Source organism: Globicephala melas, chromosome 17, assembly GCF_963455315.2.
Source record: "Globicephala melas chromosome 17, mGloMel1.2, whole genome shotgun sequence".
Lineage (NCBI taxonomy): Eukaryota > Metazoa > Chordata > Mammalia > Artiodactyla > Delphinidae > Globicephala > Globicephala melas.
Genome location: NC_083330.1, coordinates 78,670,919 through 78,695,169, shown reverse-complemented (window position 1 = coordinate 78,695,169; position 24,251 = coordinate 78,670,919). Strand labels below are relative to the sequence as shown.

General features: G+C 55.5%; 1 protein-coding gene and 1 long non-coding RNA gene across 4 annotated transcripts; both read left to right on the top strand.

Moving 5' to 3' along the window:
• The first annotated feature begins 1,953 nt into the window (after positions 1-1,953).
• Positions 1,954-5,294, top strand: LY6H (lymphocyte antigen 6 family member H). 3 transcript variants are annotated; one of them, XM_030875950.2, is made up of 5 exons: positions 1,954-2,298; positions 2,843-2,914; positions 3,443-3,570; positions 4,286-4,405; positions 4,715-5,294. In XM_030875950.2, the coding sequence occupies exons 1-5, from the start codon at positions 2,027-2,029 to the stop codon at positions 4,948-4,950; spliced, it is 828 nt and encodes a 275-aa protein (XP_030731810.2). In that variant the 5' UTR covers positions 1,954-2,026; the 3' UTR covers positions 4,951-5,294. The 3 variants fall into 3 exon arrangements, with proteins under 3 accessions (XP_030731810.2, XP_030731811.1, XP_060143328.1); XM_030875951.2 differs by having other exon boundaries at positions 2,162-2,962; XM_060287345.2 differs by lacking the exons at positions 1,954-2,298; positions 2,843-2,914 and adding an exon at positions 3,147-3,185.
• Positions 5,295-13,525: 8,231 nt separating this feature from the next.
• On the top strand, positions 13,526-20,391 carry LOC132593748 (uncharacterized). Its single transcript, XR_009559556.1, has 3 exons — positions 13,526-14,050; positions 17,072-17,197; positions 18,126-20,391. It is a non-coding gene; the product is annotated as an uncharacterized lncRNA (long non-coding RNA).
• The last annotated feature ends 3,860 nt before the right edge of the window (positions 20,392-24,251 follow it).

Here is a 24,251-nt window from a genome sequence, read left to right as displayed (position 1 = left end):
GCCTCTGACGCTGTCCGTGGTCCTGACCACCTGAAGCGGATCTGCTGTGGGGACAGCTGGCCAGCCATCATCCCGACCCTGAGGAGAGCATGAGATGGGCCACAGCCACATAGTCACCCCAGGCTGTGGGTACTTGTCAGAGGGTCTCTGGGCAGGGTGAGACCCTGGCGCCCCTCGCCAGCATCTGGGCATCTGGGCCAGGTCAGTCTGGGAGGAGGGAGGTCAAGGCCAGCGGTCACCAGCTCCATGGGGGGGCTGTCCAGACTGAAAGGACCAGGGCCACACGTGGGCACATTCTGCTCTTTCTTCTGCTAATCATGACTGATTGTTATTCTTGTTTGCAAAAATCCTGGTAGGGTGACACCATCCCACGTGCACTGGGAGGAAGGCAGAGTAGCTCAGAAGCCGGGTTAGGGATCTCTGTCCCCCTGGCAACCAAGCCCAGCATGGGGAGAGCAGGGTCTTTGCTCTCTGAGGAGCAGGCCCAGAGCTGCATTCCCCAGCGTTGGCCCCAGACTCCTCGGACGTGACTCTTTGGACATCTGGCTTCTGCCCCTGTCATGCCCAATCCAGTCCCTACTCACCTGCTGTCTTTTGTTGCATAACAAATTACCCCCAAACTTAGGGGCTTAAAACAACACCGTTCATGCTCTCGAAGTGTCTGTGGGTCAGGAACCCAGGTGCTGGGACCTCGGGCTCACATTCTCTCACGAGGTTGCTGTCAAGCTGTCGGCTGGGGCTGTGATCTCATCTGAGGGCTCAGCTGGGTGTGTGTGGGGGTCCACTTCCAAGCTCCCTTGGGTGGTTGTTCGCAGGCCTCGGTTCCTCTTTACAGGGTTGCCTTCGAACACGGCAGCCGGCTTCCCCCAGGGTGAGCAATCTGAGAGAGCGAGAGGCAGAGCCCGCATCAGAAGCCACGGTCTTAATAATCCAACCTCAGAAGTGACATCCTGTCACCTGTGCCACACTGTTTTCACTACAAGTGAGTCCAGCCATGCTCAAGGAGAGGGGATGATTCCCTGGCAGTCCAGTTGCTAAAACTCTGCGTTCTCACTGCTGAAGGCCCAGGTTTGATCCCTGGTTGCGGAACTAAGATCCCACAAGCTGTGCGGAGTGGCAAAAAAACAAAATAAAATAAAAAAGGGATGCACGAGGACAAGAATACCAGGGGGTCGCTGGGGGCTCTGAGAGCCTGCCCCACACACCACCTGTCCCAGATGTTGGGGTGGGCTGCCCTGCCTTAGGTCTGGCAGGGATCTTCCAAGTATCTGGACAGAACTTTAGACAGAACTAGAGACTCCTAGTCCAGGAGTAAGTTGGCTGTGATCAGCAGGGACCCCCTCCCCGCCGCCCAAGTGCCACCCACATCCACCCTATACCTGCACAAGGAGTCAGAATCCAGCTGACCAAAAGGGATACAGGCTGGCCTCGTGGCAGGGCATCCAGGATATCTGCCCTGCCTCCAGTCCCATGGGGAGGCTGTGTGTTAACTCTGAAATGCATGTGTCCGTTCTGACAAGGATGACTGGCTGTGGACTCTGCCCAGCCTCAAGCCTTGCCTGGCTCCAGAGCTTTTCAGACAAAATCCAGCCCTTTTCTCTGCTGTGGCCTGAGCCATCCCCACCGCCCCCCTCCCCTCCCTGCTCCCCCAACACTCCTGCTCGCTCTTACCTTGAAGCTTGCCAGCTCTCCTCCTCCACGCTCACCGGCTCCATCAGAGAGGCCTTGTCCACACCCCCAGGGCTCTCCCTTTACCGCTCACCCCATTCTGTAGCCCCTGTCAAGCTGCCCAGCTGTCCCCTGCTTGCCTTCCCTCTCGCTGGCACGCGCCTTGGGCCAGGTGCAGGATGAGCTCTCTCCCTGTGGGTCTCGTGTAACCCTCACACACTTCCACGTGGTTACTAGCAACACCCTCATTTTACAGACGCAGGAACTGAGGCTCACGGGGGGTGGGGGCACGCAGCATACCTGAAGCCACACACCAGTGGGTGGTCCCGGGCTGTCTGCATAAATATTTGTTGGACGAATGAGGGCAGGACTGAAGGACCGACCCCAGCACTTGCAGGGTAGCTTTCGTTTACTCAGCACCCAGCAGAGACCGATTCCAGGCACAGGGGACAGCAGATGCAAAAGCACAGCACGACTAACGCCTGGTGGGACCGGAAGACGAGAGACAAAGCTGAGAAACTGGCCAGAGCAGGCAGCGGAGGACCTTGAACGCCCAGACCAGGATTTGGGACTCGCCCGCTTGAGTGTGGGCGTGGCTGAAGGCAGCAGTCCCTGGTGCTACCGCTGCTGGTGGGGTCGTCACGGGTGCTCCGGGGAGGAGAATAGCCTCGAACAATCGAGACCGTGATGGGGCTGGGGAGCGGAGGGCCCAAGGGCTGTGAACAGGGCCCTGTGCTAGCACCTGCCACCCGTTACTCCCTCCCTCCCTCTCTGCGTCTTTGTGCCGTGTCCTTTCCTTTCGCAGTAAACGTTCTTCTTCCGAGAAATTCCAAGGGGATCTCAGCCAAGCAGAGGGGGGAGGGATCCTGCCCACGCCTGGGGCGGGGGGAGGTAGAGGTGGAGGGAGCGCCGGGAACGGGTGGAGGGAGCCCGAGCCGGAGAGGGCTGGCGCCGCTGGCGAGCGGGGCGCCGGCTGGCCAGAGGGGCCCAGGACGGCCCGGGACGGTGACCCGGCTCTGGCCCTGAGCCCCAGACGCCTGAGTCCTTGAGTCTCCAGCCTCCCCCGCCCCCCCGCGCGGCCCCCGCCCCGGCTCCGCCCCGCCCCTCGCGCGGGGTCCGTGTCTGCGGCTGCGTTCCCCGAAAGACAAGGCTGCACCCGGCTTCCCTTCCACAGGGAGACCGAAGGGCACCTCTCCCCGCGCCGCCCGCGCTTCCCGGAGCCCCGGAGTCGCGACACCCCAGGGATGTGAGTGCGCCCCCGACCTGAGGCCCGCGCTCCACGCTTAGATCCGCGGTGAGAGCTGAGGCTCGCACGGGGAGACGAGGGGAGGAGGCTCCGCGCCGGGTTCCCGGTCCCCCCCCCCCCCCGCCCGGGGTGGGGTGGGGGCGAGGCGCCCGCCCTTCCCCCCATTGGCAGGTACTGTCCACTCGCATCTTGTCCTGCCCTTTCCTCTCCGGACGCACCTATCGCTCCCCAGGGATAAGACGCGCCTCCCGACCCACCCTCCTACCCACAGGTGCGGAGCGTGGGGTGCGGGCCTTTCGAGCTGTCACCCTGCCGGAGAGGGCAGACCTATTTTCCCCGGGGTGGGGGGGGGGGATGCAGTGATGGTGGATGCTCTGGGGGATGGGCTGGGGGTGGGGCTTTGAGAGCTCCCCGACGACCCCTAGCCCTGGATTCCGGGGAGGAGGTTGCGTTAGGATGCCAGAAAAGGGGAGGGTCCTTCGACCTGGGCCGGGACTTGGTCTCCTGATCGAGGCTTCTCCCTGCCAGGCCTGTGCCCCAGACGACCCCAGCCTGCAGCCCCCGCGCCTTCCTGAGGCCCGCCTGGAGCATGTTGCCTGCGGCCATGAAGGGCCTCGGCCTGGTGCTGCTGGCCGCTCTGCTGTGCTCTGGCCCCGGTGAGTCTGGGGGCGGCTGGCGGGGGTAAGCCAGGTCGCCTGAGAGCCTGTATGAGGCAGCTCCGGAGAGAACCAGGTGTGGGGCGGCCATTCTCTGACGGTGCCCATCAGACACACACCCCCTCCGGAGCCCAGCGACCCCAGCCCAGCGCTCGCCTGTGTGGCCCCTGCTGGCGCTGCCCCAGCTCCAGCGGCGCGGGTCTCTCCTGGCTCCTGAGGGCGTGGGTCCTTTTCCTCTTGGGTCCTGGTCCAGTGGCTGCTCCCGGCTTAGTGCCGGCTTGCTTGTGTTCCATCTCTTCTCAGAGCCCCACCTGGCCTCCCATCAAGTCCTGTTTGGTTCTTCCTCCACGGAACCAACTAGATTCTGGGGGATGTGTGTGAGGGGGTAGGAGTGTGCAGGAGGGCACCATAGGTGTGATACTTGTGGCTGTGTGTGCACACACCGTGCGTGTGTGTGGGGCCGGGGGGGTGCATAGGGGTTTCCGGAGTCCCAGTGGTGGCACCCTCACCCCACCCTGCCCAAAGGCACACAGGTCGTCCCAGCCTGTCCTCGGGGTGCTAGTTTGGCCTGGTCACTCCTGGTCAAGGAGTGCCGGCCTCCTACAGCTGCATGGTTCTCCTAGGACATGCAGCGAGGCAGGTGGGGAGGACGCAAGGGGCTGGCTGGCTTGGACCCCTGTCCCTCTGGTCATCCTCTTCTCTGTACCCTGCCCAGCTCATGGCCTGTGGTGCCAGGACTGCACGCTGACCACCAACTCCAGTCATTGTACCCCGAAGCAGTGCCCGCCGGCAGACACGGTGTGTGCCAGCGTCCAGATCACAGATCCCAGCAGCAGTAAGTCAGGCTCCAGCCTGGGATGGGGAGGGGTCGGCGCTGTCATCAGAGTCCCTCTGGCCTCAGGCGACAGCATGGGTCTGGGGGCAGGGCACTGCCCTGCTGTGTGACAGTCAGCAGGTGCCTGACCCTCTCTGGCCCTTCTGTGGCCCTTTTCATGTAGCTGGGGACAGTGTGGGTGGATCGAAGCCTCAGTTCTGTTGTTCTGGGGTCCTGAACTGACCTGGAGGGTCCCTGGCTTGGGTCCTGGGCACCAGGCGGAAAGGGCCCTGTGGGGCTCGAATCCCAGGCTCCCCCCCTCCTCCCCAGGCAGGAAGGATCATTCTGTGAACAAGATGTGTGCCTCGTCCTGTGACTTCGTGAAGCGGCACTTTTTCTCAGACTATCTGATGGGCTTCATTAACTCTGGGATCTTGAAAGTAGATGTGGACTGCTGTGAGAAGGATTTGTGCAACGGGGTGGCGCTGGCGGGGCGCAGCTCCTGGGCCCTGGCGGGGGGACTCCTGCTTGGCCTGGGGCCCACCCTCCTCTGGGCTGGGCCCTGAGGTCCCCTCCCTCCCGCAGAGCTTCTGAACTCGTCCCGCCAGACCTGAGGCTGTGGCTGCCCCCTCCCCAGCCTGGCCTGGCTGAAGCTGGGGGCAGCCTTGGCCTGTCCACAGTCTGTGGCCCCCGCCCCTCCCTGTCTCTCCACCAGCTCCAAGTCCCAGCCAGCAGGACATCTCCAGGAATCAGGCGTCCAGCAGGAGGCTGGGACCCCGGGCCTCGGAGGGGAAGCCAGGCTGAGCCAGGCCCCGCCCGACAGCCTGGCTGTGAGGGCATCCTCTAAGGAGAAGTAAAGTCAATTCTGAGTCCAGAGACCCGGGCCTGAGCCTGGTGGGGATTTTTTTTTGGGGGGGGGGGTTCCTGGCAGAGAAAGGGCAGGGGGCGGGGGCAGGGAGGGCAGCGTTCGTCCCCTGGGGGCTGTGGTATGGAGCTGCCAGGGGACCGTGGGCCTGGTAAAGTTTGGGAACAGCCTGAGGGGCGGTGAGAGTTGAGATGAGCAAAGTCACAGGGTGGGCCAGAGGGCGAGGCCTTGCAACGGTGTGTGCACACACCGGGGACGGGGCCGTGCCCAGACTCACACCTACGCCCGCAGAGGGCACACTCCTCACCCACACCACGCTCTCACGTCGTCACGTGCTCGTGCCCACAGGTGCCCCACACGCCCCCACTGACACGTTCGCGTCACAGCAGACCCTGAACCGGTGTGCCCCAGTGCAGGCAGCTCCGCACAGGTCCACGTGTGCGTGCGCACGGGAACGTACAGACACGCCCGTGTGTAGGTCTCCAGAGCTCTCTCCCCGCTGGGTGGTGATCAGCTGCCCTGAGAGCTGTCGGGGCCCCTCAGGCTCACGCGCGGACCTCGAGGGCCCAGACCCAGAAGCAGGCACGCCCCCGCCTCCACCCTGAGCTGGCGCCGCCTTGGGTAGGGTCTTGAGGGCCAGTCCCCTGACCAGGCGATGGTATGGCACAGAAGGCCTGGGTGCTTCCCGTGGGAGGAGGCTGACCGTGGAGGTCAACCTGAGGCTGCTGCTGCTTTCCTGGCCCTTCCTGCTCCAGCAGTGAGCCCTCAGTTAGCCCCTGCACCCCTGAGTCCAGCCCAGCCTCCACACCCACTGGCCACGAGGCTCATCTCGTGGCCTAGGCTCACCACGGGCGCTCGGCAGCCACTCCAGGCTTTCTCGGCCAGTTCTTCTTCATCCCTCTGTGGCTGACCCAGCCCGAGGTCACTCCTGGGTCCTGGACTCCCTGGAATGAACGATACTTCCTCTCAGAGCCGGCCTTGGCATTCCTCCCTGGACTCCTCTTCCGGAGTGATGGAGAGGGGTCTGGAGGTCCTGGGCGAGTGAACCAGTGGGGAGAGTGGGGTCATTGGAGACTGGTATCAACTTCCTGCTGGTGGAAATGGCCAAGGGACTTGTCGGAGGGTGGTCTCCCCCTCCGTTTTAAGTTTGCTCTGCTGTTCTGCGATGTACCCCCCCGCCCCCCACCCAAACCTCAGTAAAGCGTGCTATCCACCGTGTGCGTCTGCTGCTTTTGGACCGTGGGACCGGGTGCTGCTGGCGGATGATCTGGAAGAGCCATGCAGAGAACCTTGGGGATTCGGAGGAGGCCGGGAGCCAGGAGATCAGGAGCAATGGGAGGCCTGGAGGTGTTGGGAGGATGTGGACGGGCCACCCCAGGGGCATGGGGTTCAAACCAACTTTTACGTCAGTCTTTACTAAATTTGTTATTTGAGGGAAGTGTTTAAAACACAAAAAGACGTGAAGCTCTCGAGGTCTTTTTTTATTTTTTGCTGTACGCGGGCCTCTCAGTGTTGTGACCTCTCCCACTGCGGAGCACAGGCTCTGGACACACAGGCTCAGCGGCCATGGCTCACGGGCCCAGCGGCATGTGGGATCTTCCCGGACCAGGGCACGAACCCGTGTCCTCTGCACTGGCAGGCGGACTCTCAACCACTGCGCCACCAGGGAAGCCCTCTCCCAGGTCTTTTAAGATACACGATTAGGATTGGACGGAGGGGCTCACGGCAGCATGGCCCAGATAACCCGGCCTCGACACCTCAGCTCCCGTTTCCAAGCAGCCAGAGCTGAATGGGTGCCCTGGCCTTCGCGAGCTGCTGCAGAAGGATCGAAGTCCACGGTCCGTGTGACGTGCTCGTCTCCTAGGCACACGCATATCTCTGATAGGCCAGGGTGCCATGGCCTCCTTTTCTGAACCATTCATCAAGGACACTTTCCTGGGTCAGGGCGTCTAGACGGACCTTTCAGTGTCAGCTGCTGAGTATCTTTTGGACCAGGACTCATTCAGCTTCCCCTCGTCAGTGGGCGCGGAGGTGCCTTCAGTGGTTTTCATCAGCAGTCCTGCCGTGACCGTCCTGGTCCTCATATGGTTATGGGGTCAGGCAATTATCTGTCACATCGATTCTGAGACGGGCAGCTGAGCCAGAGAGGACATAGACTTAACAATGAAATAGGTGCTCAGAAAAGGCCGTGTTGGGCTTCCCTGGTGGCGCAGTGGTTAAGAATCCGCCTGCCAATGCAAGGGACACGGGTTCGAGCCCTGGTCCGGGAAGATCCCACATGCCGCGGAGCAACTAAGCCCGTGCACCACAGCTACCGAGCCCGCGCGCCTAGAGCCCGTGAGCCACAACTACTGAGCCCATGTGCCACAACTACTGAAGCCCACACGCCTAGAACCCGTGCTCCGCAACAAGAGAAGCCACCGCAATAAAAAACCTGCGCCCCGCAGCGAAGAGTAGTCCCCGCCCACTGCAGCTAGAGAAAGCCCGCGCAGCAACAAAGACCCAACGCAGCCAAAAATAAATTTAAAAAAAAAAGGCCGTGTCAAGTTGCAGTCACACCAGCTCCGTCCGCATCACTCCCAGAGGGTGTTATTCAGCCTTAGGACTTCTTGCCAGTCTGGCCAGTAGAATCTTACTCTGAGGGCTACTTAAGAAGTGATTAATGAGGTTAGATGTCCCAGGTGTTTGTCAGCCACGTGTGTTTCTTCTGTGATTGTCCAATGGCATCCTTAGCCCATCCTTCTATTGTGGCGTTTGTCTTTCCTTATGATTTGCAAGACCCCTTTGTGTGTTACGGAAACAGTCTTTCCCGTGGTGTATGTTTTGCAAATATTTCCTTGCGTCTTTGTTTTTGGTGTGCCACTGTACATATGCATGTTCTCGAGTTTCCTGTGGTCAAATCTAATTGTTTTTTTATGGTTTCTGGGTTTCAGGTCTTAGGAGAACGTCCTCCACCCTTATCTGAGGAAAACAGTTTCTGTATTTTCTTCTAACATTGTCACAGATTTGGCCACCACATTCAGCTATCCAGTCCACCTGGAGTTCATTATGTGGCAGAAGGCAGGGACCTCTTCCAAACACGTGGCCAGTTTTTCTCAATGCCATTTGTTAAACAGCCCGTCTTTCCCTCGTGACTTAAGCACCACCTTGATAACAGGAGGCATTTCTACACGTGTGTGTGTTTCAGGCCTGCTACCCTTGGGGACACCCTCCCTGCTTTGGGTCTCACCCAGCTGCTTGACTCCAGCCAAGTTTCAGCAGTTGATGAGGTGAGAGCCTGTCTTGCTCTTCTTTCAATTTTTTAAAAAAATTATTTATTTATTTATTTTTGGCTGTGTCGGGTCTTTGTTGCTGCGTGCGGGCTTTCTCTAGCTGCGGTGAGCGGGGGCTACTCTTTGCTGCGGTGCGCAGGCTTCTCATTGCAGTGGCGTCTCTTCTTGTGAAGCACGGGCTCTAGGCACACGGGCTTAAGTAGTTGCAGCACACAGGCTCAGTAGTTGTGGCGCACAGGCTTAGTTGCTCTGCGGTATGTGGGATCCTCTGGGACCAGGGATCGAACCCATGTCCCCTGCAATGGCAGGTGGATTCTCAACCACTGCACCACCAGGGAAGCCCTGCTCTTCTTTTTAAAAGACTCTTGCCACTTCTCACAGCTTTTTGTTACCTATGAATTTTAGAACCCACTTGTCTAGTTCCAGAACAACACTCTCAGGGTTTTGACTGGACTTTCACTCATTTGGGGACGAAGTTGGGGAAGGAAGAGGTCTTCCCTGTTGGAAGTTCCCACTCAGAACTTCCATGGATCTCACCATTTGCTTGGTCCCTCCATCCAAGTTCATCATTTTCTTCGTGTGGCTCTTGTATCTTCCTTGCTATATTTATTGCTAAGTAATCTATAGTTTCTGTGGTGTCACAAGTGGGATTTCATCCCCTCCCCTTTTCATTCACGGTCACTTTTGGTGTGGTGAGCTGACATTTTCTTTGTGACGTTCGTTCCAGAAGTACCTGTCCCCACTGGGCCCCCATTTCAGTAGGATGACGAGGGAAGGGGTTGAGGGGTCCATAGGGGCTGTCAGATGGTTGGCCTCCATGTTTCCAAAATCCTCAACCCCTTGTGCCACGGGCTTCTCTGAGACAGATGTCAAGACGGAGCGAGTCTAAGGAGAAGCCCTTCAAAACACTTCCAGATGCGGTGTTGGAGGAAACTCCCGAAGGTGAAGAAGTGGTGCCCCTGGGCGGAGGGGCTTGGAAGGAGCGGAGGGTGGGGTGGATCCCAGAGAGAAGCCCCTGAAGGGTGACGCCTCAGAGCGGGATGGGTGAGAGCGGCTGCAGGTGGGCCACAGACAGCCCCACGCCTGCCAGTTGGGCGAGTGCTGGGACTGAAGCCTGGAGACAAGGTGGGGGGGATTTGTGCAGCCGTGTGCCTTGGTGGGTACGTGAGGACCAGATGGGCTGAGGGGTATTGTAGCAGATGCATCCGCCACTCCTGACTGGACACAGCCCTGGGAAAGACGATGTGGCCAAGACAACGTGGCCAAGACAGTTGGGTCTCCACCACCTGGTAGAATGGATCTCAAGAGAGAAATTGTTACAGAAAGATTAAAGTTATGCCCCTTGTTTGCCTGAGGTTGGGGCTGTGTTCACTCACTTGAGTGTATCAGCAAGAGCCCACCTGAGTCCGAAGGGCCTCAGAAGGGACTCTGTTGGGAGGATGCGGGGACCTACTCCTGGCGGCAGAGCTGGTGGGCTGGGCATTGCCCCTCGCCCCCATGGCGCTCTCTGGGGGTGTCGCCAGGATGCATCTCCCTGGCAGAACCAAAGTCATACAGTGACACCCTAGAGGCCTGGAGGCTGCAGAGTGAGGTTTCTGAATCCCAGAAAAGTGGGGTTCACAACGCAGGGACCATCAACCTGGTGCAGAGGGTGCTGGGATGATTTGGGGTAGCCACGTACAGCACTGCAACTAGAGCAGGGAAGGCTCCTCATTTTCCAATGCGTATGTCCCTAAATTCTATTACCATCAGAATCCCTTACATTTTCAAGGCGTACTATCAGATAATCTGCAGGTGAAGATCATTTTGACTGTGCTTTCCCCATATTTTTATTGCTTATTTCATTTTGGTTTCTACTGCTTCAGCTGGGACCTGCAAAGCACGGTTGAATAACGACAGAGATCCAGGGCCTCTGTGTTAATGGAAGGTCTTTCCTGTTGTACCTTGAATTGATGTTTGCTTTTGGATTTGAAAGTCAGTCTTTATTCAGCTCAGATTCTTTTATTTATTTGTGTTTCAATTAGATTTTTTTATTAGGAATGGCTGATGAATTTAAAGGAAATAGCCTTCACCACCTGCTGACGGAGCCACGTTCCCTCATTTAATTAGTAGTTAATGCAGTGGGTTCTCTCGTTCCATGCCCTGATGGTGCTTGTGACACGAACAAACCCCAGTAGGTCACGGCGTAGTGTTCTTTTAAACCATTGCCAGATTGCAATCGCCAACATTTGCATCGTGTGACAGTTGCGTCAGATTCAGGGTTGAGATTTGTTACTGGTTTGCCTTTGAACCTCTTTGTCGGAGGTAAGCTCAGGATTTCGGCAGCCTCACAGAACACACAGGCCATTTCCCACCACCCACGCTCTGCAGCAGTCGGCTACTGGGGGTCTGTGGGGTTCATCTTCTCCAGCGCCCCCTCGCTGGAGCTGGGGGGCCTCTGGCGCTGGCCCAGGGGAGTTGCAGGATGGCCGGTGCTCTGAGCCCCTCCCTCACTCCCTGCCTGCTGGGCCTGTCCCTCTCAGAGCATCTGTCCATCTCCTCCCCACTTGCACCTGATAGCGGTCTTATTATGCCCGCTCGACACCTAGGAAGCAGACTTGGAAGAGGTAAGATGCTGACGTACCAAAACCTTCACTGGATCCACAGGAAATGCCTGGATTCAGGTGTCTCTTCTGGCACCTACTTGCCGTGTGATTTTGGCCAAGTTCTGCTGCCCCTCTGAGCCTGTCTCTGTGTCTGTGAGGTGGGGACACACCCAGCTCACAGGGGGTTCGCACACGGAGGAGGGGCTGAGCCTAGAAGCCAGGCCTCTGGCCCCTTTTGTTCCAGCTGGCAGAATGCTAGTGGTGGAAGTGCGGGGACGTGGGAGGATGAGCACGCCCCTCGGTTCCCTCCTTAGGGCTTGAGACTTCCCCGACCCCTCCCCTGTTCCGTCCAAGCCCCTTCCAGACTTCAGGGCTCTTAGGCAAGGCCCTCCTGGTACACCTTCCCTGACGGCATCTCCCCCACCCTCCCTCCTGGCCTGTTCTCCCAGTCCCCTGAGGATGCCCCTGATCCGGTTTCAATCTCATCTCTCTCCCACCCCTCCTGCCCCCTGCCTGTGTCTCCTCCTCCTTCCTCGGGTCCCAGGGCACAGCTGGCAGTGCAGCCCTGCACACGGCACGTGTTGGTAACTGTTGGTGAATAGCGATGAGCTGGACAGAATCCCCAGCTCCCCCTGCTTCTTCATGCTCTACAGCAGAGACTTTTATGTGTGATGTTTCCAGGTACCTCTTACCTTCACCCCACAGTGCAAAGGTCCAAAGGTCCTTGAATTTTAGGTAGCTGGTGGGAGGAGAGTGGCAACTCCCCTCCCCCCCTCCCCCCAGGCAGGTAAGGAAGCGAAGTAGGTGCAGGAAACCCCTCTCCAACCTGTGAGCTTCCCAGGCCGTGGCTCTGGGCACCAGTTCTGAAACCCCAGCAGAATGCCTTCAGGTGAGGGTTCCAATGCAGACGCCCAGGCCCTGTGCACAGAAATCCCTATTCCAAGTGCCCCAGGAATGTGCCCCGCCCGCACCGCCACGATAAGCTAAGACAGGAGCTGAGCGCTTCATGTGCTTATCTATTCCTTGCACTCCTTTTGGGAGCCAGGTGCTAGGCTCTAGGCCTTGGGGATAGAGCCGGAAGCAAGATAAGTGAGATGGCCCGGGCCTGCCTCTGTGGAGGGTGTCAGGGGCGTCGGAGAGCGAGGCCCCAGCGCTTCCTTACCCTTCCTGGAGGGGCAGCATGGGGCCCCAGTCCCGGGATTAGGTGAGGGGCTCCTCCATAGCTAATACATTCACGTCAGTAACACAGGTGAGAAATGTGCCCCCTCCCCCGCCTGTCTGCCCAGCGCTCCTCTGGGTCCATTCAAGGTGTCTTTATGCAAATACAAGGTCCTCTTCTCCTTGTGTTTTCACGCCTCTGATATGTCACCCCGAGGAGCCGTGCAGGTGTCTCCAGGGGAGAGGGAGCCCCACGTTCCTTCTCACAATGCACTGCGTCCCGGACAGACCCCAGCTCCTTGCTGTTCCCTCGGCCTCCACTCACGCCCATGGAGGCTGCCCTTCGTGTGCTCCCGTCCCAATGCCATGATGTGTCACCAGCAAGTGTCTCTGGGGAACCAACCCCAGGGTTGGCCTTGCTGGGCCTTTGTCACTGACGGGTGTGGCCATCCTTCCTGCCTGAGGGATGGTACCAGCCCCACTCCCACCAGCTGGATCTGTAGTCCAGGGCAGAGTTCATACTTCCAGAGGGTCCTTCACTCATCCATTCTCTCAGCTGGTGGTTTGCGCATTTGTCCCCAAGACATACACAGAGGACGAGTCACAGTGAAGGGATCCGAGCGAGGAGAGGGAACCCCAGAGCTGGAGCTGGATCTTTCTCGATTCACCACCAGCCGACACCACCTTTGAGAGCTGGTTATTCTGCTGAATGAATGAGTAAAATACAAAATGGGTGAATGAGGGATGGAGAGTGACAGTCGGATAAGTCAAGAATTGTGAATTGATGAGAAGAGGGCTTCTTGAATGTGGAGCGGCCGTGTGTGGCAGAGCGAGTCTCCCCTGGGGCTGCAGCCCCCAGGGTCAGCCTCCCTACCAGTCCCGCTGCCCTGATGTCCCTGGGCTGAGAGGAAAACATGGGGGTCCCTGCTCCATCCCTCCAGAGCACAGGGGTCTCATCCCCTAACTTGGGAACCTGGGCTAGCATATGTCTCCAGCTAGGCAACAAGAGAGACAGACTTCAAGACGGACAGAAAGACAGGCATTTGCCTTCCTGAGTTGAGCCAGGGGAGGCCTCAAAGGGCAGGGCTGGTCCATCCGAGGGAACACAGCCGGGAAAGAAGACTTCAAGATTAGCCACTCAGAAATCAAGTGATTCTTTGTGACTGTCCCCCAGCGTTCCCTGCAGTGATCACCATGGTTACCATGCTTCCAAATCCCCTGAGTCCTTTTGCAGAGCCCTCCTGCTGAAGCCAAGCGTTCCATTTCTACTTTGCGGAGTTCTGCCAGGGCCAAGGAGAGTCCTCAGACCTGCAGAGACGCGCAGCAACCTCAGGGAGCCTGTACACAGGGGAGAGGTCCAGCTTCCGCAGTTACCAGGGAGACGCGGATCTCAGACGCAGCGTTGTAGCCCTCACATTAGCAGACGTTCAGTCCCTGAGGAAGCCCACGTGCACCGCCCAGCCTCTTGCTCCTCGAAGGTTGGAAACTCTCTAGAACAGCTGCCAGGAAAAACAGCCTGTCGTATTCTTGGAGTTGAATATTCTGCTTCCCATAACCAAGCCATCTCCTCCTGGCACGTCACCCAGCGAAGCATCTCGATCGTGTGCACCAGGAGAATGTGTATGGTCGCACTGCTCACAGGAGCAGGAATCCTGAAGCACCCCAAATGCCCACCAACAGGAGAGTGGGTTGATGAGGTGTGATGGGGTATTACACAGCGGCTGCTACAAATGAGCGAGTGTCACAAAACGACATGGGCCCCCGTTAGCAACGTGAGCTTGAGTAGGTAAGTCCCAGTAGGTCACATAAAGCTGATATGCATACATACGTGACTTTATACTGTTGTTTCATATAGATGTGATAGAAAATATTGCTTTATAGATAATAAAACTCTATACCATCTATCATTTATCCACCTTTATCATCATCATTATTTTCTATCTGACTATCTATCCATCATCATCATTATCTATCTACTATCATCTATCTATCTATCTATCTATCTAACATCCATCTGGAGAGCATAAGAAGAGTCAGCTCAAGATTCCAGCATCTGATGCTGCTGCCCTCGGATGGGGAGGTGGGGGCACATAGGGGGCCTTAGGGGATTGAGAAGGGTCCCACGGGGAGCAGTAAGGTATCATCAAAGTGTTAGTCTTCCTGTTGGTTGGTGAGTTCATGGAAGGTTGTTATATTATTAAGAAGAAAGGAACGAGGGCCTTGTAAGGGACCAACGATGAGTGGGTACCACAGACCAAAGACCATGAGTAAAATTCGATTTTATGCACCTGAAGTATCAGAAATACCCCCAAATGGGAGAACACAGAGCACCGCCCTCAACACTTGTGTTTGTGCCCTGCACCTCACTTTGAACGCGTGAACCCGAGAACAGCCACAGGAAGGCTCTTCTGGACGTGCCTGCTGTGGGCAGGAGGACGGCAGGGTCTGAGGGGCCCTGGGCCTGCAGAGGTTCAGGGGTAGAGGCGGGGATGGGAGACGGGGCCCTGAACTGAGGCAGCAGGGACCACCGATATGAGGGCAGCTGGCCTCGGAGATGGGCTCTGGGGACATATATGCCCAAGTTCCCCCTGAGGTGATGCTTGCTGTAGGAGTTTCCAGGGGCTGCCGTAACAAAGCACCACAAATGAGGTGGCTTGAAGCAACAGAAATCCCCCCACAGTCCTGGAGGCCAGAATCTGAAATCAAGGTGTGCCAGGGCCGTGTTCCCTTTGAGGCTTTCAGGGAGGATCCTTCCTGCCTCTTCTAGCTTCTGGGGGGATCCTGGTTGTCATTGGCTTGTGGCCACATCACTCCCATCTCTGCTGCATCTTCACATGGCCCTCCCTGTGTCTGTGTGCCCTTCCTCTGTCTCTTATAAAGACACTCTCATTAGATTTAGGATCTGCCCTAATCCAGTATGGGCCCGCCTCAATCTTTACCTTAACTGCACCTGCAAAGACCCTGTTTCCAAATTAGGTCACATTCTGAGGTTCCTCTGGGGGACCGCATGTGCCGGTTCTGAGCTGTGTCCTGTGCGCTCTGAGGCAACCCTCGACTTCACACCTGGAATCAGGCTGTGTCTGCTCCTGCTAATGCAGGGGGCTGTGCACCTGCCTGTGGGGACCAGGAGGATGGGCAACGAGGAGAGGGCGGAGTAGCCGAGGGCTCTGGGGAACTGCAGAAAGTTCAGATTTCTGTGGCTGTGAAGCACTTGGTGGTTGAAGGGAACGTGTCCTGGAGACATGCCTGGTGTTGAAGCCACAAAGTGAGTTTCACACTGTCCTGTGTTTCTGTGCTGCGGACGGAGCGGCCTTCGTACGGTGAGTCCAGAGGACTGCAACCGCGGGACGCTCCTTATTTGTGACACTGACGTGTGACGACTGTCCTGCTCTCCATCGTGTGCTCTCCGTCCTCCTACCGGGGTCCCATCAGAGAACTCAAACCAACGTTACTTATTGGTTGTAATAATTCTTGTTTTGTAAATTTAAAAGCCATCTCTATCACCCCCGTAACTCTCAACCTCAAAGTTATCCCTAATCCCTTTCTTTCTCATAACCTTACTTTCAGCTGTGCCCAATCCCAGATATTCCCTCTTTTTTTTTTTTTTTGCGGTACACGGGCCTCTCACTGCTGTGGCCTCTCCCGTTGCAGAGCACAGGCCCTGGACACGCAGGCTCAGCGGCCATGGCTCACGGGCCCAGCCGCTCCGCGGCATGTGGGATCTTCCCGGACCGGGGCACGAACCCGTGTCCCCTGCATTGGCAGGCGGATTCTTAACCACTGCACACCAAGGAAGTCCTGGAAACACTGAGTCTTAACCACTGGAACACCAGGGAGGTCCTGCACCATTTTAAGTTGACCAATTTTTAAAAATATAAGTTGTGTTTAAAAAGAAAAGTTTATACATTACTACCATAAATGAAAAACATTGTTAAAACAAAAGCTAACCTTAAAAATACAGGCAGGGCTTCCCTGGGTTCACGGGTTCGTGCCCCGGTCCGGGAAGATCCCACATGCCACGGAGCGGCTGGGCTCATGAGCCATGGCCGCTGAGCCTGCGCGTCCGGAGCCTGTGCTCCACGACGGGAAAGGCCACGACAGTGAGGGGCCCGCGTACGGCAAAAAAAAAAAAAAAGATGAGCTAGAGAACTGGGGTGGAGAGCTCCGTTAGTCCTTGGGACCTCCCCTGCCAGCCCCTGCGTTGGGGCATCGAGCAGCTGAATGGTTGTTTCTTCCTGATCACTCAGTTTTCTTAATAGTTGCCCAAAGATGATCAAAACTTCCAGTGAGAAATGGCGTGTTTAGTTGGGAAGAGTCCCAGCTCCTGGCGCCGATGGTCAGTGTGTGCACAGGGTCCCTTCCAGCCCGGGCTCGGTGGGATTTGCTTGATTCCCCAAGGGTAGAGTGAACTCACTCCTGCACGCCCAGGGGAGGGAGTGCTGCCAGGACTCAGGCCAGCCTGTCCTCCAGCTTCATTACACTTTTATCCTCAGCCCCAATGATTTTTTGAAGATTTTGTGTGTGTCAATGGGAGCATTTAATTCTGTGTGATTTTCAAAGGCCATATACGCTTCTTTTCCTGTCCAATCAGTTTTCAAAGGTAGTCAACCTGGGTTTCAAATCAGCCTCCCCAGGTGTTTTCTCATCCTGGGGTCAAGGTCAGTATCAGCCTGTTTTTTTTTTTCTCATTTAATTCTATTAATACATTTATAAACACTTCGTTACACCATGCAACTGTGGCAGAGAGATGAAAATAACGTTTGTTACGTGACACTTAAAATGACAGCCTCATTTCCTTCCTTTGCAGCTGAAACGACCTTCATGTACGTTCCCCACGATCCCAGTAGCTTGGTGCTGACGGGAGGCTGCAGTTCACCTCATTCCACTCTCCTTCTGGCCTGTGGACATGACCGTGTCCCAGGTGGCAGCACAGGTATCTGCAGATTCGGGCTCCAGATGTCCTTACGTAACGCTGGCCGTTGACACCTGCCCGCCCACAGGTGGGAATGTTCAGCCGGCCGGTCCAGCGAGAGCGGAGTAGAGGTTCCTTTATACGTGGTTCTCGGGTCATCAGAGAACAACGGTAGAGCCGACACTGACCAGTGATGTCCAGTAAATACTCCCACCCAACCCTGCCTGGCCACTGACCTTTAAAGCCACAAGATGCCACGGAGACAAGAATGCCCAGAGCCCTCCCGGGTGGCGGGAGGCGGCCCTCCCCCGCGTTGCTGGCGGTGTGAGCTCTTAACTACGTCATTCATTGGCTCTTGTTGGCCTTCCAAGCTAATTTCCAGCCGAGGCCAGTCTCCTGGAAGGGATCTCCCTCTGGTGTCTCTACTGGGGACAGCAAGTCCTTTTCTTCATGATGCTGAGCCTCCAGGAACATGACTTCCGCCTGACTCAGCACCCCAAGACCAAATCCTAAAGTCCCCTGAACTTATGTCAGGGTAGGGCCAGTCCTATCCAGGCCAGTGCACCTGTTCCCGTCACTGAGTATGGGTGGGGTTAGTTCACTTTGGGAAGACATACTTCCAAAAATGTGGTGTGTCCCTGAGGGTAGACTCCCTATAGGCACTTTACCCTGACTTCCGCTCAGCCTGGCTGTGTCTGAGGCTCCTGTGAACCTCCCGGCTAGACCTGCGGGAGGGGAGGGCGTGCATGCTCTCAGGCGATTTAGTCACCCACGCTCTGAGTCCCCTCCCATCCACACCTGTCACGTTTGGAGGAGCAGATCAAGCTCTGACACTCCAGGGAGGCAGCCACCTGCCCCCACCTCCCGCAGGCAGGGGCTCAGCAGACTCCCGAGGTTGTGCCGCTCGGCATTCCCCGGCCTGCGGCTTCATTGGTGTTATTTCCTGCAGGTCGTCGGGAAGTAAGCAGATGGCAAATGCAGCCGCGGATGGTGCACTGACCAGCTCCAGCCGGTGCCAGTTACCAGAGGACCGAGGGATGCTGTTTCACTTACGCGTTCAGACTGTCCAGGTGACGCTGTGAGGCAAGCGCATGAGTCAGCAGGAATCCCGGTCGGATTCCTGCCCTGGTGACCCGAGCAAGCGCGCAGCTTGGTGCCGCGAAGGGTTTTGCAGACATGGCGCTCACCCCAAGATGCACAGGTGTAGGTGAGCCCGCTGAGCTTCACGCGCCCTGCAGAAGGGGACGTCAGGGAGACAGACACACAAGCACCACTCGGGAGAAGGAATGGGTCTCAAGGGACAGAGCAGGTCTGCTGACCCCCAACAAGGGAAAGGGGCCCTCAGCCCCACAAGGAAAAGAGTTCTGCCACCAATCTGATGAGGAAGAAGAGCCCAGCTCGGCTGATACCTTGATTTCAGTCTGTGAGCACTGGGCAGAGATCCCAGCCAAATCCACCCAATCTCTGATGCAGGAGACCCCTGGGGCACAGGACCTCTGGGCCAAGGACTGTGAGGTGACCAAGCGGCTGAGCTGTGGCTGTTGGCAATGCGGTGATGGAAGCCGTTCTGAAGTCCCCAGGGTCCAGCTCCAGGGCTCTCCCAGGTGGGCTCCGGAGGAGCGTATCAGGCAACCTTCGAGTCCCAGTCCTAGTTTTGATTTCGGCAAAGGCCCCCGCCTCTCCGGTCCCCGACGCAGACCCTCTAATGCTGCCTGAGCGCTGTGTGGTCTGGTTGAGAGAGCTGCCCGCCATGTCCCCTGAGAGTCCTGACGTCTGATTCTGCTTAGGGCCCTTTTCACATTCAGATTGTTTTCCCTGGTGACTTTGTGATCAGACGTCACAGGATTCCTGGATGAGGAAGGTGATTTTTCCCAAAACTCAAGCCACCCTACAAGCCTCGTGTTTAGTAGCTGCGTTGGTGGCAGTGGGTCGCCTGTCTTGGTTAGCGTGCATCTTGTCCCCACCACGTCTTGTGGCCCCCCAGGAGTCAGCTTGCATAAGTTCCTGAGATGAGGAAACCGCCTTTATCACAGCATCCCTCATGTCCCATCAATGGCATTAAGCAGGTGTGTCTCCCTGTTCATCGTGAAGCCCGTCATGTGTGGTTGTGAGCGGGTGGGGCAGCAGGCAGGGTAACCCCCACCCCCATCCCCTGCCCATCACCCACTGCAGCACCTTAGTAGTTAAACCACCTGGAAGTGTTGCTCACAAAAGTTTGTAGCCCTGTGGAGATAGGCTGTCAACCCAAATAATCACGTCTGTTCACCGGCGTCTAGAATTAGTGATGTACTCACCCCTCCCACTGTTAAAGCGCCAATGAAGAGTCATCAGACTTCTGCTGTTACTTCTCCCCAAAGCATCCTCCTCTTCCGTGGAACACCTGTGGGATTCCATGGTTACCTGGCACGGTCGTCGACCACAGCATGGGTTTCTGAGTAATCAGTGTTCTTAATTGAATTACTCTTCACCGGAGTGTGGCATCTGTTTAACTGGTCACAAGAGAAAAGACTTTCTGTTGACTAGAAAACTGGTCAGCTTCTTTCCGATTCTCCCAGCTCCTCTACAGGTCTAGCTTTTACCTACTAACAGCAGCCAGAGAATAGACTCTTCTTCCTAATGTCCCTCTGTCTGTCCCCTGGGCAGCTCCATGGGATCCGGGTCTATCTCCTCTGTTTGCCATTGGCAGGACCTGTTCTCTGTAGCTGCCTCAAGACTTCCACTGTTCTGTATCAAGGATGGGTTTTCAGGAATCCTGGCTCCCAGTGCCTTGGTTTTTCCACTCTTTTTTCTTGTCATCATAAAAAACCCAGTCCTACTCACAGCACCAGCCAGAGGTAGCACAGGAGTTGGATTGTCCAGTTCACTGTGAGATGCAGGGCAGCACGAGTACCTAGCCATCCTCCCCGTGACGCCTCCCTCGCTGGGGTCCAGGTTGAGGAGTGCTTGGTGGTGTGTGAGGCCGACACCAACACTGGGTGTTTCCATTGTGAAACATTGCCCTTCAAACGCCAATAACCTCAGGGGAGAATCTGACACTTCCCAGGGCCGTGCCCCACAGATCCAGATGTGTTTATCATAAGCTGAGGAAGGCCAAGCTAAGGACACTCCTTTGTCTGCTAGTAAGAACACCAGGAGATCTGAGCAGCAAGTCCACAAGGACATTTGCCTGGTGGCTTCCTTTTCCTCTCTTATATTTTTCTCCTTCTCCAAGGCATCCCGAGGGGAGGGAGGGAGGGTTGCAACCAGCTGTTAACCCTTCCTTTCCATGTATATACGAATGTGTGTTACAATTATGCATATGTGTGTGTGCATGTATGTGTGAATGTGTGTATATATTTGTATGTATATATGTGTATATTTATGTGAGTGTGTATATGTGTATGGATGTATGCACGTGTGTAGGTGTGTGTATATGTGGGTATTCATGTGAGTGTGAGCATGTGTGTGTGTGTGTGTGTGTGTGTGTGTACACTCATTATAACTACGTACAAGGGTATAAAGGAAAATATGCTTGTAATGAATGAAGGGATAGGAGACCTGAACAGAGAAATAGAAACTATAACAGGATTGAAAGAAGTAAAAAGAGAAAAATATTTGAACTAAAATTTCACAAGCTGGGCTTACCAGATGATCAGTAGTGACAGAAGAGTTAGTAACTTGAAGAGAAAACAATACATGTTAACCTATATGAAGAATACACAGAAAAAGATAGACAGGAAAAAAATGTACAAAGCCTCAAGGAACTGTGGAACAATATTAAAAAAGCTCACATAAATGTAACAGGAGTTCCTGAAAAAGAAGAAGAAAGAATTGTTGGAAGAAATAATGGTGAAATTTTTTCCGTATTTGATGTAAGGCATAAAATTACAGATTTAAGAATCTCAACAAATCCCAAGTAGTATAAATATGAAAAAACTACATTTAGGCACAACACAGTCAAACTGTTGACAACCAAAGGTAAGAGAATTTTGAAAGCAGGCAGAGGAAAACACCCTTGACTAAGCAGAGAGACAACAACACAATTAACAGTTGACTTCCCATCAAAAAAATTGAGGCTGGAAGACAGTGGAACAATATCTTTAAAGTGCTGAGGTAAAAATTGATTTTCCCAGAATTCCATATCCAGTGCAAGTATTCTTCAAGAAGGAAGGTGAAATAAATACTTTTTTTGATACAATAAAAGTATGAGAATTCATTGCCAGCATATCTGCACTACAAGAAATGAAAAGTTTAAACTATGAGCCTCTCGACAGAATAGTTTTATTGTTCTTTCATGTAAGTACAGAAGGATATAAACTTTGCCCAAACTATCACCCTTCACTGCATCCCAAACATTTTGGGGAGTGGTATTTTCCTCATTCGTCTGTTCTGGGTATTAAAAATATATATATTTCAGATGCTCTCTTTTTAAAGTCTGTGTTAATTTGAAATGTGTTTTTTAGAATTTTACATGTGTTAAAATTGTATTTATCTTTTTGTTATTCATTTCTAACTTAATTTTCCCTAAGTTGGAGACTATGATCCTGAGATATGAGATAAAGAAGACTTTTGAGAAATGATAAAATCTGGACACGGAACAAAGTCAAAGCACTGGAAGATCTTGTTCAAGTCTCAGTTCCAACACCTGAGTGCCAGGGGCAGGGCTGTTTAATTACTGCCACAGAGAGAGTGCCTGAGGGAGCCCATTGGGCCGTTAGTTTTATGGAACATGAACTTAATACAATGAACTGTCCTCTCTTATTTCAGTGAATTGACAATAGCAAACTCTCCTACAACACGAGATATTGCACATGGGGAAGCCCTAAATTCTAGAGGATTTGGTCAATTTCTCAGGGCATGAAAAGTGGGCAAGGAATATTTTTGATGCCCCAGCTATTTGCCATCTAATTCTAGTTCCACTCATACCCTCTGGTTGATTTGTACCTTTTCAGCAAGTGGCAGGGGAAAGTCAGACGGGCTGCCCATCGCAGGCTGCGGCGTCCACCTGGGGAGGAACTAGAATAGGCCCTCTTTCCAGACTGAGCTTTACACAGAGAACTAAGCAGGGCCAGGAGGGGACGAAGACATCACAGATCTGAGAACAAGAGACTTGAAGAGTCTTAGAAGGAGGGGGAAAAAGAAAGTTGACAGGGGGACTTCCCTCGTGGTGCAGTGGTTAAGACTGGCGCCCAGTGCAGGGGGCCGGGGTTTGATCCCTGGTCCGGGAACTAGATCCCACATGCATGCCACAACTAAGGAGCCCGCCTAAAAAAAAAGAAAAAGAAAGAAAGTTAACTGGTGTGTGACAATGAAACATGCAAACATGACTAGCCTAGAGATTTACATGCTTGATGGCGGTGGTGCAAATAGGGATCTGAGCTTCCTGGCACTCGAAGCGAAAAAGAAAGATAAGCACGTATGTAGCCATATATACAGACAGACAGGAAAACACCCCACGCCCTGCCAACATGTCCATAAACACAACATTTATAGACGAAAACCCAAAATACACACATTCAATCCCCTTTCGTGTACGTGTCTGTGCAGGACTTTCATGAACAACGCCCATGTGATATTTTTACGTGCATGCGTGTTGCTTTCTGTAGTGGTTGCTACCTCTAAACCGGCTTCATGACCCACACAGCCTTTCTCAAACAGGGCTCCCTCCTGAGCCCCAGACCCCAGACAGTGCTTTCCGGCTATTTTCTTGGTTCTCTCAAGGACCGCACGTGATTCGCCATGAGGGTGCCTCAGGATGCGAGCGTCACCTTCTGGGAAGCGGACAGACCAAGGCTGATGGGGCTCAGGTGTGCCTGGGGAACAAATGTGACCTGTGACCTTGCAGATGCCCCTGTAGCTCTGGGAACCAGCTCTTTCGTCTGTGAGAATCTTCCGCCTGGTGTAAAAGCCAGTTCTGGGCTCTGGCTGTGTCCTGCTGGGACTCAGCCGTGGAGACTTGGCCGGTGCCCAGATGTGGCCCTCGTGGCGGGGGAAGGGCTGCAGTGCCCAGGACCTTCTGCGGCTGAGAGGGGTGGGGGGAGGTCTGGCCGCAGTGGATGGGGGAGGGGAGGGCCTCAGCACCTGCGGGAACGGGGACTGGAGAGCTACTCCCCTCCCCCGCACTCGTCTGTGACTCATCTGAAGCCAGAGCTTCACATGCGACACAGGAGGCCCCGGGAGGACAACCCGGACCGCGGGCACCAATAGATCTGGGGCCACCACACGAGGGTGACCGGGGGCTCCATCTGCTGGGAGGTAACCCGGGACACCCCGGGGCTGGGAGCAGCTGTGGTGTGAGGGAGTGGTCGCCACGCGCAGGACTCCCTGCTGGACCGAGAGGTGAATGTGAGAGTAATTGGAGGAACGCAGGGTGGCGGCTCCACGGTCTCCGGCCCCTGGATCTCGAAAGGTTCTGACCTTTCCAAGAATCAGAGACACTTGGCCTCACAGATCATGCTTACACACACACACACACACGCGTGTGCAAGCACACAACCTCCTCGACAGAACTGGCAGACCACTCGCACTGCAACGCTGACCGGACAGTGCCCGGTGCCCTCTGACCTGGCCTATCCTGCTCTCCTGCACTGAACAAACAGCTGCGACTTCGGACCTGCCGCGGGCCATTTGCAAACACTGCTCCCGCCCCTCAGGCTCCGGCTGGGCCGTGGGGACGGCCCACGGGGGAGAGCACCGGGACATCCGAGCAGCTGCTCTAAACCAGGGGCTACAGCAGTGAATGTGGGGTGCCCTTCACAATCTGGAAGAGAAGTTGGAACACATCACTCAAGATGAGCGATTCTGTTACGTTTACGAGGTAAACCGAACCATCTTTTCTAGCTGTATTTGTCCATGGGTCAGCTGTCTCCAGAACCCAGGTTGTTAAAACTCAGCCCCTGTGAGTGGATGGGTGCCTGCTCGCCTCCCGCCGTGTGGCTGGAGCCCAAGATTCCAGCAGTGCCTCATGGTGGACACGTCGGCTCAAGTCGCCTCGTTGGGACAGCACCCAGGGCCCACGACTGGTCAGGACCGTGACCTGGGTGCTCTGAGGTCAGGGAGACTTGGGGTGGGGTGTGGTTGGGGTGGGGGGAGGGAC